Source organism: Neolamprologus multifasciatus, chromosome 7 (assembly GCF_963576455.1).
Source record: "Neolamprologus multifasciatus chromosome 7, fNeoMul1.2, whole genome shotgun sequence".
Lineage (NCBI taxonomy): Eukaryota > Metazoa > Chordata > Actinopteri > Cichliformes > Cichlidae > Neolamprologus > Neolamprologus multifasciatus.
The window spans coordinates 42,828,578-42,845,304 of NC_140445.1; the positions used below are offsets into that span (position 1 = coordinate 42,828,578).

At 36.7% G+C, this 16,727-nt stretch overlaps 1 protein-coding gene across 1 annotated transcript in view; it reads right to left on the bottom strand.

Moving 5' to 3' along the window:
• Nucleotides 1-3,945: 3,945 nt before the first annotated feature.
• The window catches only part of LOC146514986 (chemokine-like protein TAFA-5), a 55,398-nt gene continuing 42,616 nt past the window's right edge, over nt 3,946-16,727 (bottom strand). The window contains exon 4 of the mRNA XM_085167290.1: nt 3,946-13,737. Coding sequence (XP_085023416.1) covers nt 13,729-13,737 — 9 coding nt within the window. The 3' untranslated portion in view covers nt 3,946-13,728. The remainder of the gene's footprint in view (nt 13,738-16,727) is intronic.

The window sequence follows — 16,727 nt, forward strand, 5'->3', positions numbered from 1 at the left end:
CATAGATGAGTATAATTTTAATATGTGATTTCAAATTTCTTGCATAAACACAGAGGTTTGTAATGGTTACAAGTATGGCTGCAGACATAGCAGGTCATCCACCAATTACAAGGTTGATAGTTCATTCTCTGGCTCTTCCAGTCTGTATGCCAAAGTATCCTTCGGCAAGATACTGAGCCCCAACTTTCTCTCTGATGCATCCATCAAACTATGAAGGTGTGAATGATGGCTAGAAACCACTTAGGCACAGAAAAAAAGTGCTTGTATGAATGGGTGTGAATGTTGTATAAAATGCTTTGAGTGCTTGAGTAGATTGGAAAAACACTGTAAGAGAGCCAATCCATTAACCATATTATATTTACATAAAACTTAATGTTGAGATCTGTAAAGGAAGACCCAAATACAAATATGAGAAGCGAAATATCAAAATAAAAAGCTGTACTTTATTCAAAAAGTTGATAAGCAAAAGTCCAAATAAAAGGACAAAGAAAAGACACAAGGGAACATGGAGTAGAAGAACTCAGACAACCATTTGGAAGGACCACAGGGCAAACAACTAGAATGGAGAGAAAGACAAGACTGTATTTACACAGGGGGCTGATTATAAAATGTGAGAAGTGAAGAATCAAACACAGGGGAAATTAATGAAGAATAATCACAAAGCATAGGAAAGAAACAAATCCTTAAAAAAAAACATGAAACAATCCAAAGAAATAAATCCATGACATGGAAACTATACATGATGAGAAATAGGAGAATGTCAAAAGCATGGGAAGAAAAAAAGAGTTTTATTTTAGTAAACCAAAATTAATCTAAAAGGAAAAAAAACCACACAAGGAAAGAAAGGTGAAACTAAATACAAAATAACTTAAAACTTTGGAACTAACTTAGGAATATAATGTGCATACAATGTATTTAGTCTTTGCCAAACTGATCAAATTTGTGATCAAAAACCACGACACTCTTCTGCATACATGTTTACTGGAGACCGAGATCTCATCATTGGCAGTCATGCTTTTATCTGACTAAAGATATATGGAAAATAAACCTAAAAGTATATACTCATTCATTAATAATATAAAAAAGCAAAAGTACATTCTTTAATTCTATAAAATGATCTGAAATTTAAAACATATATATGAAATCAAATTTTTAAAAATTGCATTACATTACATTGCATTATATATGAAAATAGTGTATTTCATATATAATGCAATTAAAGGACCCTCAGCAAACAAAATGAATGTGGAAAACAATATTTAATTATGCCATTGTATTTGCTGTACACAGATCGAATGCATTTATCTGCTGCAACTTTATCTTTGACAAGGCTACCATGCAGGTATGTAAAAATGTGCTCGAAAAATATGTGTGTGGAGGTATATTTTTACATGTCTATGAAAAAAATAAACTAGGGCACAAGTCCTTTCTGAGATTTCAGCAGATCCAAACACCCCACTCAAGTTTCAAAAAGGGCAAAACACAGCACAGTGTGAGGTGTTTAAACCAATAAAGTGATTACAAACACTAGATTCCTGAAGATGATGATAGTACAGAATCACTGAGATTTTTTTTTTTTTTTTTTGATGGGGTCAAATTCAATGAGGGGTGGCAGCGCCACTCTATGCTTTAATCACAGCTGACAGGATGGAAATAGGCTTTTGAAGGACCTGGCAGAGGAGGTGAATCTTCTCATTTAGGTGTCAATTGAACAGTCAGAGGCTGCAGCTGTTCACTATCACAAAGAAGCAAAGGGGAGAAATGCATCATAGTGATGTCACATTGCAGCAGGATCAAGCTAACTGATGAGATCTACTCCCAACTCAGCCTTACTTAAATAAAGGGTGAGCGCGAGTGTTAACTCACTGTCTGCTCACCAACTTGTTCATGCTAGCATGCCAACATTTGCTTAATATCATCCAGTCATCTAATTCAATATTAGTAGAGTGGCTGAACAGAGTTACTGTAATTTTATATTTTCTAATTAGATTTTTTTTAATGCCACTTTTTCGTTTTGGTTTTTTAATTCAGTTTAGTTTCAATTAGTTTCCAGAGTGAAGTTTCTCCTTTCAGTTTAGTTTTTTCTTTGAAAATGTGTAGTATTAGTTTAGTTTTATTAGTTTTATTGTTAGTTTTAGTCTTTTACTTATTATGGTATGGAGGTTTTGTATGGAGATTTAGGAAAATCAGTACAGGAATTACAATAAAATGTAGATTTTCTTTTAAACAGTTGACGCAGTCAAAGAGACATCCAGGTTCTCAATAAACATGCTCATCAATGCCCAGTTAGTCAAGTTGTAATAGAACAGACACGGAGACATGACAGACTGGGGAGACTAAGGGACAAAACACAGGTACAGGACTACAAATGTATTCATGAAGACTGAACACAGAGAGACTAGACAGACACAGGGATGTGATGACAGGACGCAGAGACTAGACAGAGACAGACTGGACATGAAGGTGAACAAACATAAACGAACCAGAAATCGAGAACCATACCTAAAAAAAATGCAGATTCCACATTCAGCAACTACAACAAAAAATACCTTATTCAAAGCAACAAATAAGTGCAGAACCACAACTCATAAACTCATAAACAACATCATGACAGAATATATACCTCTATATTTTTTATTTCATTTCAGTTTGTTTTCCAAGGTTATAAAATTGTTTCAGTTAGTTTGATTTTTGTCCCCAAAATCTAGTTTAAATGTTAATTAACTAAAATGTTTCCATGTATCTGGATTTGAGTTCTCTACTCTGCAATACTTCAATCAGTTCAATCCATTTTGGCCTCTTACTTGACAAGCTTATTTCAAAAATTTATTTGTACTTTAGAGTTTAATATTTTCATTTAAAACCTGGCTCAGGACTTTTTAACAGGATGTAATGCCCAACAATTGCATTTTTTCTAATTCTTCTAGACTGCAGACCTCCTGGCTCTCCTTTGACTTTTCTTGTCATAGCCAGCTGGACATGTGCCCTGAGGAACAACGTCACATAGTTAATCGGTTTGTGATCGCTAGATAACAATAATGTCTGCCACAGCCATGTCCATGTTTGTGAGTGTCATGAAATTAAAATACCATTGCATGTTGAACAGCCTCAAAATCATAAGCAAGAATATCACACCACCAGCTTGTAAAAATAAAGCTAGTCTGATTTACAATGCACAAGTGAACTCCATTAGGCCCTTTCTGAGACAACAGAATTACATTATCCTTTATAAATTAAAATATTTGAATGTCAGAAGTTCTTGTCGTTAGCCTATCCTTTTGGACACATGCATTTCAACTTGTTTAGAAAAACTAACAAACAAGTTTGGATTGTATTATGAAGTCTTGAGTACACATCCAATCGGGATGAGAGTGCAAGGATCTTGAAAAGAAGGCAACTCAACTTCTCTAAGTAAACTGTAAAAAATATTGTAATTTTGCATTTTTAAACAAATGTAATATCAATAAAATTACAAAAAAATGTATGTAAATTACCATGTCTAATGAACAAAGCTACTGGTAAATTTTTTATTCACACTGAATTTTTTACAGAAACTGTATTTATTTTTTCACACAAAAAATACACTTATAAGTTTAACATATTATCACAGATATACCATGTTTATTTAAAATATATAACTATTCTTGTTTTATATTGTAAATACATATTTAAAATTTGATGCATTCAGTGTAATGTGACAAAAAATAACAGTAACAGAAGTAAAGGTTCTGTAATATTACATGGGTTTGCTCATTAAAGTGGACATAAAACACTAAATGTATAAAGGCTAATTTACACCACTGAGCCAGCTCTGCAAAGGCAAGTATACCAAAGCCACGTAACAATAGCTTTCTAATATAAGGACACTTATTTATATATATATATATATATATATATATATATATATATATATATATATATATATATATATATAAAGGACACCTTCTTGCAACCACACATACAGATGTGGCGTCCTGGTAGAGCTAGACTGCCCGGGCACTGTTTTACAGTGAACTTAGACTGTATCTGTTGTCAACTGCACCTAGATTGAAACATCATTGAAAGAACTAATAATACACTTACCAAACAAATCACACCATTTTATATAAAATTGTTCATTCATTTTACAATCGACGGGACCCAAAATCTACATCATTGGGGACAGCTACATCCGCCTTGGAGAAGCAAAGGCAAGGGAGACCATTGGGACCAACCTAGGTCTGGATGCCCAGGTCCAGTGGTTTGGCTGGGGTGGGATGGTTTGGAAAAACCTGATTCCTTTTCTTCTTCAATGCCTTGGAAGAAGAGCTTTTCCAGGTGTCCTGTTGATCCACTGTGATGACCTTGGCAGCATCAAGAGCATCAGACTTGTGTCAGAAGGACTTTCATGATCTCCACTGACAGTTCCCGCAGATTCAAATGATTTTCTCTGCCATCACCCAGCGATGCCAGTAAAGACATGCCCATTAAAAGAAGATGGACAAGGCTTGCCTCTTTGTGAAAAGTGTGATAGCTACCTTCATTCTGTCTGTATGTGGTTGTATTGTACAGCATCCACAGATAAAGCATAGAAATCTTGACCTGAATCCTGAATAATATTGCCCTGTGTGTGAAAGGCCAAATCCAGTAGGGTGACGCTGGCTGTGGCCTTCCACTAAGCTTTTGGCAGTAAAATATAATTCAGGAATTTTATTCTTTATACTGTTTTTGCTTGTTCTTAAAAAATGATTTTACATTTTGATTATTACACTTGAGTAAAATGTATTAAAATGTACTCGTTCACTGTAAAAGATAAAAGAGCGGATAGTCCTATATTAAAATCACAGTAAATACTGGAAATACTAATCTAAAAGTTTTAATTAGCTAGTAAAAAGTTTCTAACTTTTGAACAATTTCAAGAAAATAAACACATCAAAGATCTGAAGGGGAAAAATAATGAAGACATGAATTTTTCACTGGACCAAGGTTATCTCTCAGTCGGAGATAAATCAGACGACTGAGATGACTTTTTATTTGTCGTAGCTCTTCAATTAACAAGAAGATGAGAAAGGGAGCCATTAAAATTTCGGCATCCATCATTTCCCGCTGTCACCAAAGGGAAAAGTGGTAGGGGCGGGAACAGCTGGTGACGCAAATCTGAAGGCTAGACCTGGCCTGCGTTGTATTTGCAGTCTTCGAAGGGCCGAGTCCTTTAAAGGATGCAGCCTATGAATTGGCACACAGCTAAGATTCCTCTGCTGATGCTGAAGGATGAGGAGCATGTTTGGCCCTGAGCCACAAGGCACAGTAATTAAACAGGACACCTATACTGCCTGTTGACGTCATATTAAGTTTGTTGTAAATTAAGGCTTTATTTGTTTTGTTTCCAGTTTCACTTTGATCTGTGACAAATGAAAGTGATTAGCACCTCTCCTTTATTAGGCTGAGGAGCAGCAAGCTTCCTTTAAATAGGTCCAATTGCTGTTGCTTCAGAAATAAATAGCCTCACTGTGCATTCACTCTGCCATAAAATATTTTACTTGAATAAAAAAAAATATTTTACTGCTTTGTGTGCTAAATCACAACATTAACATTTTTCTGCATTCTGCATTCATGTGTCCTTTTTACAGTGTTGCATTTTACTGACTAATGTTTCTGGAGTAGATGGAACATATGACCATATGTCATATGATCTGTGAAAATCCCCTTTTAGATTGGTTAGATATTGCCAACACCATGTCTTTCATGTGAGCATGCAGGTGAAACGTGGGTTAACTTAGCAAGTTAATTAAACACACTTAACCCTTAATTATTATAATTCATCATAAATCATGTAATATTGATTTTACATTCCCCAGTTGTGGTACAATACAATGAAAGGTCAGATTAAGAAAACACAAGGGGTACTGTAGAAGCTGTCTTCTGTCCTAGATCAGATCATCTAGCAGGAAGTAGTATGATGAAGATGTATTATGATATGATAAACAACCCATATAGAACCAGTGAATGAAAAGTCCATTGTCTATGTGTGAGCTGATCAGTTTGTAGAAATATGTAGATTATTAATCTAATGATTTTGGATTTGATTCTGAAGTGTATGGGTGTGGAAACAAATAAGCAAAGTAAGTATGTAGGCAAGCAAAAGGTGTGCTAGTGTGTGCAATTTATTTATCTGTTATAAATACTAATACCTCCTGGCTTAATTATCTTTTCCCCAAAATGTCTGTGTAAGGCTATGTTTCTAAGAAACTGTGATGAGAATATGAAAAGCAAAGATCTGGAAAAGATAACCGTGACACAAATAAAGCCTCTCACAACACAGGTCACATTTTAATTTCATCATGGCAGTGAGGCTGCCTGAGTTTAATAGAGCTCTTTTGAACTTGCCAGATTAAACATTCAGACTCATTTATAGAGAAAGGGAGTTAAATGAAGACATTGGTCATTAAAAGGATATGACATGTGAAACAGAGCATGTGGGAGGCAGGGAGTGGACCCAAAATGCAGCTGACAGATGTATAATTTAAAATCACAGCTTTATTGCTCGCAAAATGGTGACAAAAAGAAGCAAGATGGAAACACATAAACTAATTGAGATCTCTCAGTCTGGAAAAGACTATAAAGATATATTTCTAAAGCTCTGGGACTCCAGCAAACCAAGAGTGCAGTGATGAGGTCACAAAAGGCCCCAGAAGAAGATCAGAAGAACTGCAGGCCTTAGTCGTTCAGTTAAGGTCAGTGTTCACGACTCCACCATAAGAAAGAGACCATTAAACATCTTGATGAGCCTCAAGACTTTTGGGAAAATACTCTGTGGACTGATGAGACAAAAGTTTAACTTTTTGGAAGGTGTGTCCCACAAATGTGAAATATATTTACACTGCCATACACAGAGTAAGGGGAAAAAATATTTAAACCCCATTTTGTAAATTTGCACACTAACAAAGAAATGATCAGTCTATAATTTCATATAATTTCAGTGGTGGGTTTATTTGAACAGTGAAAGACAGAACAATAACAAAAAAAATCCAGAAAAATGCATTTCAAAAAAGTTATAAATTAATTTTCATTTTCATGAAGGAAATAAGTATTTGATCCCTTTGCAAAATGTGCTTTAGTACTTGGTGGAAAAACCTTGTTGGCAATCACAGAGGTCAGGTGTGTCTTGTAGTTGGTCACAATGGGGGATTTTGTCCCACTCCTCTTTGCAGAGCCTCTCCAAGTCATTAATGTTCCATCGCTGATATTTGGCAACTGAAACCTTCAGCTCCCTCCATAGATTTTCTATGGGATTAAGGTCTGAAGACTGACTAGGCCACTCCAAGACCTTAATATGCTTCTTCTTGAGCAAATCCTTTGTTGCCTTGGCCGTGTTTTTTGGATCATTGTCATGCTGGAATACCCACAACTCATTTCAATGGCCTGCGGAGGCAAGAAGGTTCTCAGCCAAGATTTTCCCATCTTCCCTTTGATGCAGTACAGCTGTCCTGTCCCCTTGGCAGAAAACCCCCCCCCAAAGAAAAATACCTCCACCTCCATTTTTGACAGTGGGGACAGTGTTCTTGGAGCCATAGTTCACATTCCTCCTCCTCCAAGCACGGCAAGTTGAGTTAATGTCAGATAGCTCGATTTTGGTCTCACCTCACCACAACATTTTCACCCAGTCCTCCTCTGAATCGTTGCAATGTTCAGTGGCAAACTTCAAACGGGCCTGTACATGTGCTTTCTTGAGTGTATGACCTTCGGTCCTTCACAGCGTAGTGTGTTACCAACTGTTTTCTCGGTGACTATGTTTCCAGCTGCTTTGGGATTATTGACAAGTTCCTCCGGAGTAGTTTTGGGCTGGTTCTACAAACATTGGTCTCATTATCATTAAAACTCCACGAGGTGAGATCTTGCATGGAACACCAGACCGAAGGAGACTGGCACTTATTTTATGGTTCTTCCATTTGCGAATAACTGCACCAACTGTTGTCACCTTCTCACCCAGCTGCTTGGCGATGCTCTTGTAGCTCATTTCAGCCTTGTGTAGGCCCACAGTCTTGTCCCTGACATCCTCGGAAAGCTCTTTGGTCTTGGCCATGGTGCAGAGTTAGGAATCTGGATGGACCGATTGCTTCTATGGACATCTGTCTTTTATACGTATGTGTGTGTGTGTGTGTGTGTGTGTGTGTGTGTGTGTGTGTGTGTATAATACATATAAAAAATTTTAAGCAGTGCACCTTAATACCAATTATATTTTCCTTTGCTTTTTTGCTTTTCAAATTTGCGTTACACCGGGATGGAAATCTATTACCAGCTATTACAAGTTAATATTAAATGACATATAATTCAGTTAATAACAAATGGCAAAATATTTTTCTCCCTCATTTTTTGTTGACTGATTATTATAAGAAAACTTGCAATAAGCATTCACTATTGACATTGTTCTGAAGTCTGCACACCTGCGAAAGTCCTCAGAAAATAACTTGAGGTTGTTTGCAGACTCAGACTTGCTAGAAATGTGCCTGTGAAGGTCACAAGTCTGCAAGGACAGCAAAGTCTAGACAGCGGTATTCAGCTCTTGTATGAGATAAAACCCAAGATTTACTAGTTTAATGTTTACAGTTTTCTCCAGCCGCTGCTCCACATAAATACCATCCAGTAATAACTTCCCACCAGCAATCCCTTTACCTTATTTCACCAAACAGTTAATAAAGAGAATCATCTTTCTGATTATTTTCTGTTCTGTGTATAAAAGTGGGTTAATACTGCTGAGGAGTTGAAGTAGGGCAGAATATAGAGTTAATAAATAAAGGATAATCTAAGAGCAGTGAGGCCTCGGAGAGCTCACCCTACATTCTGCTCAGTATTTTTAGTTCATCTGAACTCTGAAAGTTGCATTCACTCCATGTATTCAGCAGTAAGGCTTATTTTTGACAGAAACACAGCTAAGCTTGTAATACCTGTCAGTCTGAGGGATGAAGGAGGGATCTGTGGATACAAATCACCTGTATACAAACTAATACGTTACTGGCTTTGTGAAGGTATTTCAAGGTTTTTCTTTGAATATTGGTGGCTTTTACACTCATTTTTAGCCCTTGTACCTGATGATTTTAATAGGAATAAAAAAAACAACAACCCAAAAACCTTTCAGCTGAAAACTTGTGTACAGTGTTTCCTTGAAAATGAGGAAACTAAAAGTCAGAAGTGGCAGGCAAAATCATGTCCTTGAGAAAAATCCTTAGAGACAAATGTAGCCCTTATATCGTGGCTATTGACAGATAGGTGGCTGTCAAGAAGATATTCTTAAACAAGGGAGAAAAGGCTGATGTATGCCAAATTACACAAGAACTGGACTAAGAAACAGTGACAGCAGGTCTTATAGAGTGCACACTCTCATATGGTTTTGTGCTGCATTTAACCGAGTGGTGTTGGGGATCATGTCATAACGGAAGTAGTTTGGTACAGACAAGTACTGTTGGATTTTTAACCAATCTGGAAAACACCTGTTTGGGAACCGCTTCATTTTTCAGCATGACAAACACACTGAAAATGCAGTAGAACAATATCTGGAGAGAAAAACTTACTTCTATCGATCCATTTTCCTCTTCTCAACTCCGAGATATATTCCCTTCAGCTTCACTCTGCAGCAAAGTTCAGATTGTTTCTTCCACTTCTACTATTTCTACAGTAACCAATGTAATTGTTGTAATTGATGTAATTGGAGTCCACATATGTGGACATCACAGGTAGAGTGGTGGCCCCATGATCGGAAGGTCGGGGGTTCGATTCCCCTGAACAGCTACCCTGAGGTACCCCTGAGCAAGGTACAGTCCCTACACACTGCTCCCCGGGCGCCCAATGGCTGCCCACTGCTTCACTGATGCAGAGAGGAATTTCCCCACTGGGATCAATAAAGTACACTTTCTTTCTTTCTTTTCTAAAATACTACATTTTGCTCTTCAAGGGCCTGATATCCACTTACGAGGACATTATACTGTCAGTGTTCTATCAAAATTTAAAATGAATGTCCCTTATATGTGGATCTCATTTTTCTCAGAACTAATTTTCACATCTGAAGACAGTATGTTTGAATGCAAAGTAGAAGGCCAGTTGCAATTATAGGTTTAAAATGGCGATAATGACTCCCATTTTCAGACAGACACTCGTGGAAATATTGTGATAGTGTAACAACATATAACATTCAAACGAATGAATAAAAAGACCTGGAAAGAAGCTCCTGTCTCACCTCCAAGCACCTGGTAAATCCCAGTAGAAATTTGATTTGAATATCAGATTTAGTATTGCATTTGATTCATGCAGCATTATATACCCACTACAATTCTAGTTGCTAATTGTGAACATTAATGCTCGTAATGTGCAGCTCTTCATACAGAAGGAGAGAGGAGGGAGACAGAGAGACACATGAGAGATTATATCCCACTTCCAGCATGAAGAGAAAACAACACAAACCAGAGAACTGAATAACACCTGACCTCATTCATATACATACAATAATTTAACAAGCCTTAATTAATGGACATAAGTGGATGTTTATATGTTTGAAAATGGAAACAGTAATAACATAATAGCAAACTTATTGGTTGTTGTTATTCTGTATATTAAATAAATAAATACTTACATACATAGATAAAAATGCAAGAGCTTATGCTGGAAACAATTAGAAACAATACCATCATCCTGAGAATTCAAGTAAACTCTGTTAAAGGATAAATTCTATTTCAGCCAGGAGTTTCCTTTTTTTTCTAACTCTTTGGAGAAATGAGTTGGACAGTATATACTGAAAAACAGAAGCTCATCTCTGAAAAGAAAAACACATTTTTATTTTATTTTGACCCAAAGAAAACAGAGGATAGTCATAAGCTTCCCACATTCATGTTTGCACGCTGGTTTGTTGTCCCACAGAGGTATTATCGTCAGGGTGCTGGGTCACTGACCCAGCATTTTTGTTTATTTTGCAATCATGATTCTTTTGCTGAGTATTCGCCCTCTGTGCGTGTTAGTTGTGTTGCTGTGTTTTGTCTCCTGTGCACGCCTTGTTCCCATGTCTGTTTCTTCCCTGACCCCAGTGTCAAGCCTGTCTGTCTCAGTCTCAGTGTTTCCTGTTTTATTTTGACAGTCTCCTGTCCTGTGTTCAGTTTTGCTTACCTCGTCTCATTATGTTCGTTCACCTCAGCTATGTTCCCATGCTGAGATGAACAGCCTTTCCCTAATTACCCTTGTGTGTGTATATATTGTGCCATGTATCTTTTTTACCTTGTTGGATTGTCTGTCCATCTTCCTACCATCTTTCAGGTTTTCCATGCCTCTTGTTTGGTGTTTTATGCCTTATGTGCCACGTTCTTAGTGTTTAGCTTTCTGTTCAGTTTAGTGTCTTAACCTCCTTTTGCCCCTGTGTGTGTGTGTGTGTGTGTGTGTGTGTGTGTGTGTGTGTGTGTGTGTGTGTGTATGTGTGTATGTGTGTGTGTGTGTTTTTGTCCTGTCTTTAATAAACTGCTTGCCTTTAGTTAAGCTCTGCCCTGCCTTGAGTGTCTGCTTTTGGATCCTCTCTGCAAATACAAGGTCTGGAGCCGCAGCCCGTGACAATTATCCCTATTACCATGTAAATTTTGATAACACTGAAAGGCGAAGACAGAATTCCCTTGTTCTTGCATCTGCAATTAAAGTTTAAAATTATAAACCTGAAACTAACATTATTCCCACCTCATGTCAAGACCCTAAAATTAGTGAATATTGAGATAGTTGTGGATTTGTTCCCTGCACTTGTTATTTTCCATATAAAAGTATTTAATTTGTCACCAGAAGAAAACATTTGGGAAGATAGGCAATTAAACTGCATTTTCTATTTAGTGAAAAAATGGTTCCATAAGGACAGAACAGGGGAACAACATCAAAACAGGGGCAGTGACTTAATTTCCCATTGCTGAATAAGAGTGAGATAAGGCAATGACCTACAGAAACATGGAATTGTTAGAGTTGGTATACATTTACCTGTTGAAGGGGGAAAAGAAATCAATGTCACTTTTTTTGTTTATTTTTTGTTTTTGATTTTTTTCTTTTTTTTTACTTAGTGTATAGTTGTATAATAACTCATTTTAATTCCTATAATTTAGCTTGCCCAGTTTTGAAACATCTCTTTCACATAACACTTCATATTTGTCTTCTGCTATCTGTAAAGAGCTGGTGTCAACCCGTTTTTGTTTACTACTGTAGATTTATTGGCTTAATGCACAACTTGATTTTTAATGACGTGGAAAAAATATAGGTAATATTTCATAACTGATGTAAACAAATGATCAGTTATTACTTTAAGTATTACTTATGATATGTAAGTATTTGAAATGTAACCCATCAGAAAGTGGTCAAAATGAAAAACACCTTCTCAGTCCCAGCTTAAAAACAATATAACTGTCAGACCAAGCTTTGAATAACAACAGGTTTCAAACATGAGTCAAGCATGGCTTTCTACAAACATACAGTGTATAAAACTGTTAACTTTGGAACTTTCTACTTGAAAATCTATTGTGTTCTTATGTGTTCTGCTCTCAAACAGAAATAGTGTGTGGTATGAAATTCCTTGCTTAACTGAAATCGTTATTGCAAATTGCATGTTGGCCAAATATAGAAAAATGTAGAAGAATATACAATGTAGTCTGGTGGAATGGCCAGGAATCCTCTATAAATCTGTAGTTTGATGGGGTTTTTTAATGAGGGATAGTGACATGTAACCATCGGGAGCTACTACACTGCATGGTTTTATTTGAAGAGACAATATTATATTCCTGAAATATCTGATGTTATTTATGTCTAAATCAAAGTAGGAGCTGAGTTTATATTGCTGAAGTTCCATGCATTTATCAGCATCACTGCCTCAGTTGTTACCTGCACAATAAAACTGAAAACTTTGACAATTGTAATGTCTGATATAACATAAAAGTGAACCCAAAGAGGTTCAAAATCAAGTACTATAATATAACTGTCTGAGGTTCACTTAGTTCCATTGTTTTAAGTATGCGCATCAGTTTGAACAGTTACTGTATATTTTTCTACTTGTTACCACACTCAAAGTGTTCCTGCCTGGTCGATGGAAATTTTTATCTGTAAAACAACATTTCAAATGTCTACATAAAGTGCAAGTCTTGATGTTTCTATCATAAAAATGTCTGATATGATTTTTTCCCTTTACCCTCCCTACCAGACTGATGTCCAGCACATAGCCAGAGTGTCCCAACAGAAACAACAGCTTCATCTCTCTTCATTCAGAAACAATTTTTTTTTTAAATAACTTTTTTCTTAGTTAAGCCATGTAGTAGATATTTATACAATATTTTCATTTCTAAGAAAAGATATAGTAGGGTATGTGGTAGAGTGGCACTCTGAATGTCTTATCCCCTCCAAAAACATGTCTTCGTGGGCTCTGTTCATCTTTGGTATGTAAAAATGAAACAGAGTTTTGTGCCACAAAAAAGATATCCATCCAATGCACTAAAATGCTTTTCAAATCTCTTGGAAAACGAACACAGTCACTGTTTTTCCCCAAAAGAAGTTTAAGCTTCAGTTTCCAGAGTTCACCCATGCATCAAACAGGAAGTGCTGGTGCTTTGACCTGCGACTCTGAAGGCTGCGGTGTTCTGTGATTGGTCTTCAACAACTGAAGCTGGAGAGGATGGTCCGCTAGCTGATGATGGGTAATGGATGATGGGAACCTGTCTTTTTGGTGAGTTGTAGTTTTTGTAGTTGTCACTGTCAGGAGACCTAGAGGACAGATTTACACAACATTAGGAATATTTCTCTTTTAGGAGACATAAAGAAGGGCCATTGATCAAGAAAGACCTCAAGTCTCCAAGTCAACAGACATTCAGAAGTTCTCTGAAGAGATGAGAGAACCTGATTAAAGGATCTCAACAGCAATTCTAGCCAACACAGGGAGAGGACTTGTGAGTAAAACGATATGGCAGCTTGTCAAATTGCTTTTTAAAAAACTACGAGGAACTATGAGCATGAGGAAGACATTATCTGATCTGATGAACCGAAGACTGAACTGTGAGGGTGGAATTCCAAGAACTATTTCTCCAGAACATCAGACACTGCTTTTGACCCGGCTAATAACAAGGCAATTTATTAGTACTGACAGAAAGCTAAAATGTAGCAAAAAACATACACATCCAGAATACACCAATATGCACGAGGCTCTACACTGATAGATATTTTATGCATTTACCATTATGCAAGAAGAAATTCATTTCTTTTGTTGATGACAGAATGAAAAAGTTATGTAATTAACATTTTTATTACATTACGTTATTTCTGTAATCTATAATCCCAAATTTTGGCGTAGCTTTCATGGGTACCTTTTATCATAACTCTTCAAAGAGCCTACTGAGAACCAGATCACAATCTTTTCCTTACCCTTACCTAATCATTACCAAGCAGTTATGGTGTTTAAACCTAACAAAACAGTCAATGAAAATAAAACCAAATACAGCATGAAATCAGCAACTGAATTCCTTATTGCCTGTATAAGAATTGCTGTAATTCCTAAACATTTAATGCAATTGAATACTTTTGTTAGATCTCTTGAATTATAGCTGGAAGTCTGCAGTTCAATAAGTTACTGATTGTTTGATTTAAACAATACTGTGGTGGTGTACAGAGGGGAAATTGCAAAAACTGTGTCACTGTCCACAGTTACAGACCTGACAATATTGAATATTGAATAAATACTGAATAAATTGTAGAATTAATATAGTCGTACTTCCACATGTACGTGTGAGTGCCAAGTTTAGAAAGAGCTCCTGAGATTTAAGATCATTTCATTGATACTTTTTGCCCTTTTAGTAGATTTTCTGACAGTAAGAAAAGCAGCATCACTAGAATTAATTATGAACTGCTTATAATGCAGAACATTACCAGAATAAACCTCATACAGCAGGCATGCTCCCCCAAAATAAAGGAGAACATGAAACTTAGTGAAAATAGATATTCAGTACCGTCTTTACTTTGGAAAAGAAGCCCTTTTGTAATTGCTTCTAGCTGAAGCCTCACAATGAAGTGACGATGAAGTAGCAGCGGCACAACCTCTGAACAGCTCTTCTCTGAATTATTCATGTCCATCCTGTTTGACTGCCACTGGAATTCTAAAAGAGCTGGAGGAATCAGATTACACTGAGAATGATGCATAACTTTGAAATGACGTCAACATTCAAACTGCTCTTAAAATGCTCTGCTCACAGTTGATTAACATCAAGTGAAGGTGCATTTAGAGCATCTGTTGCCTTCACTCAGAGTAAGCATGGAAGATTTGTTGTAGGTGGAGGAGGCAACTGAGCTCAGAAAGTCGTCCTTGTGCACTCAGGAGATCATGCAACTGGATTTTCTTGCGTTAGGCCAAAATACATTGCTGACACAATACCCTTATTACAACCAACTCTTTCCATGAAATCCATCATTTCTGATGGCCAATGAGAAAAAAGCTGCAGTAAAAACTTTAAATGCTGTCTCTTTATCACTGTCTGAAACCAAACAGGGCTACTGGATTATCGCAAAAGTAATAATCAAATGTAAAGGGTGTTATAATTCACAATTCAAAATTGAATGTGGCAAAATTATCATTTTATCTCAGTCATTTTGTTTGCATAATGATGATAATAAACTTCAATATGCTTCTCATAAAAATATTAATTTCAAATTAAAGTTGCAAACAGCATTTATCAGGCCCTCGCTTCTCTGTGCACATCCACTCATGCTGCACTCGATCCATATTACAGGTCGGTTGGGTTGTAGGCGAGGAGTTTCATGTAGTCATGTGGATGTTTTAAGCCCAACACTAGGTGTTGCTGGAGAGTATCTACTAATTATATGCCATGCCACAGTATATCATCTGTGGAACCACCAATGAAAATGTGATGTACATGGGATGATTATCGCCTACTGCTGATTTCCTGTACCACTACATGGTGCCATAAGTGTTACCTAATATTGGCACATAGACATCTCCAAACTTGGACCTCCGTCAAGCATGTCAAGTTTGGGACAGACTGGATAATGTGCACTTGAGATATAGAATTTTCTATATCTACCTTTGTAGAGTGTCTACTGCTGATAAGCTAAAAACAAGCAGCTGTATTCTTTTATGTCTGGAAGAGAAAAGGGGAGGAAAAACCCCATAATATTCAGTTTCTAAATTGCATTGTGTCACTTTCACATCCTAAGTAAATGGATTCCCTTCTCTCCAAGGAGAACTGGATTTTTCTCTGAGTGAGTAGACTGTGATTTACTCCTGTCATTTTCTTCCTGTGTGACTGAAAATAGATAAATCCCTCTGCAGGTTGCCACCACATGGCTGCCTTCAATACAACACTTAAGGAAACATAAAGGTAAATAAAAACTGAGAAGTAACATCTGACAGTGGCAATGTAGCTGATTGCAAATTAGTCCCCAAACCCCAATCCTGAATAAAAACAGCAGTTTATCAATGATTTGAGCAGTCTTACAGATGAAGAGACCTGCAAAATATGTCCGCACAAGTCCATAGTCGTGAATATCTGTCCAGAAATGAGTAAAAACAGCATGAATCCTCACATGATCCTCACAGATCAAATATTTTAAGATGTTTGAGAAGCTATAACTGTGCTATTAGTTTTAGCAAGACTGAAATCCTCTTAATCAATGCTGCCGATGAGGCTGATAATCTTTAGAGACTCCCTGTCTCTCGCTATTGATACAGTTTAAATGCAAGCTTTAGC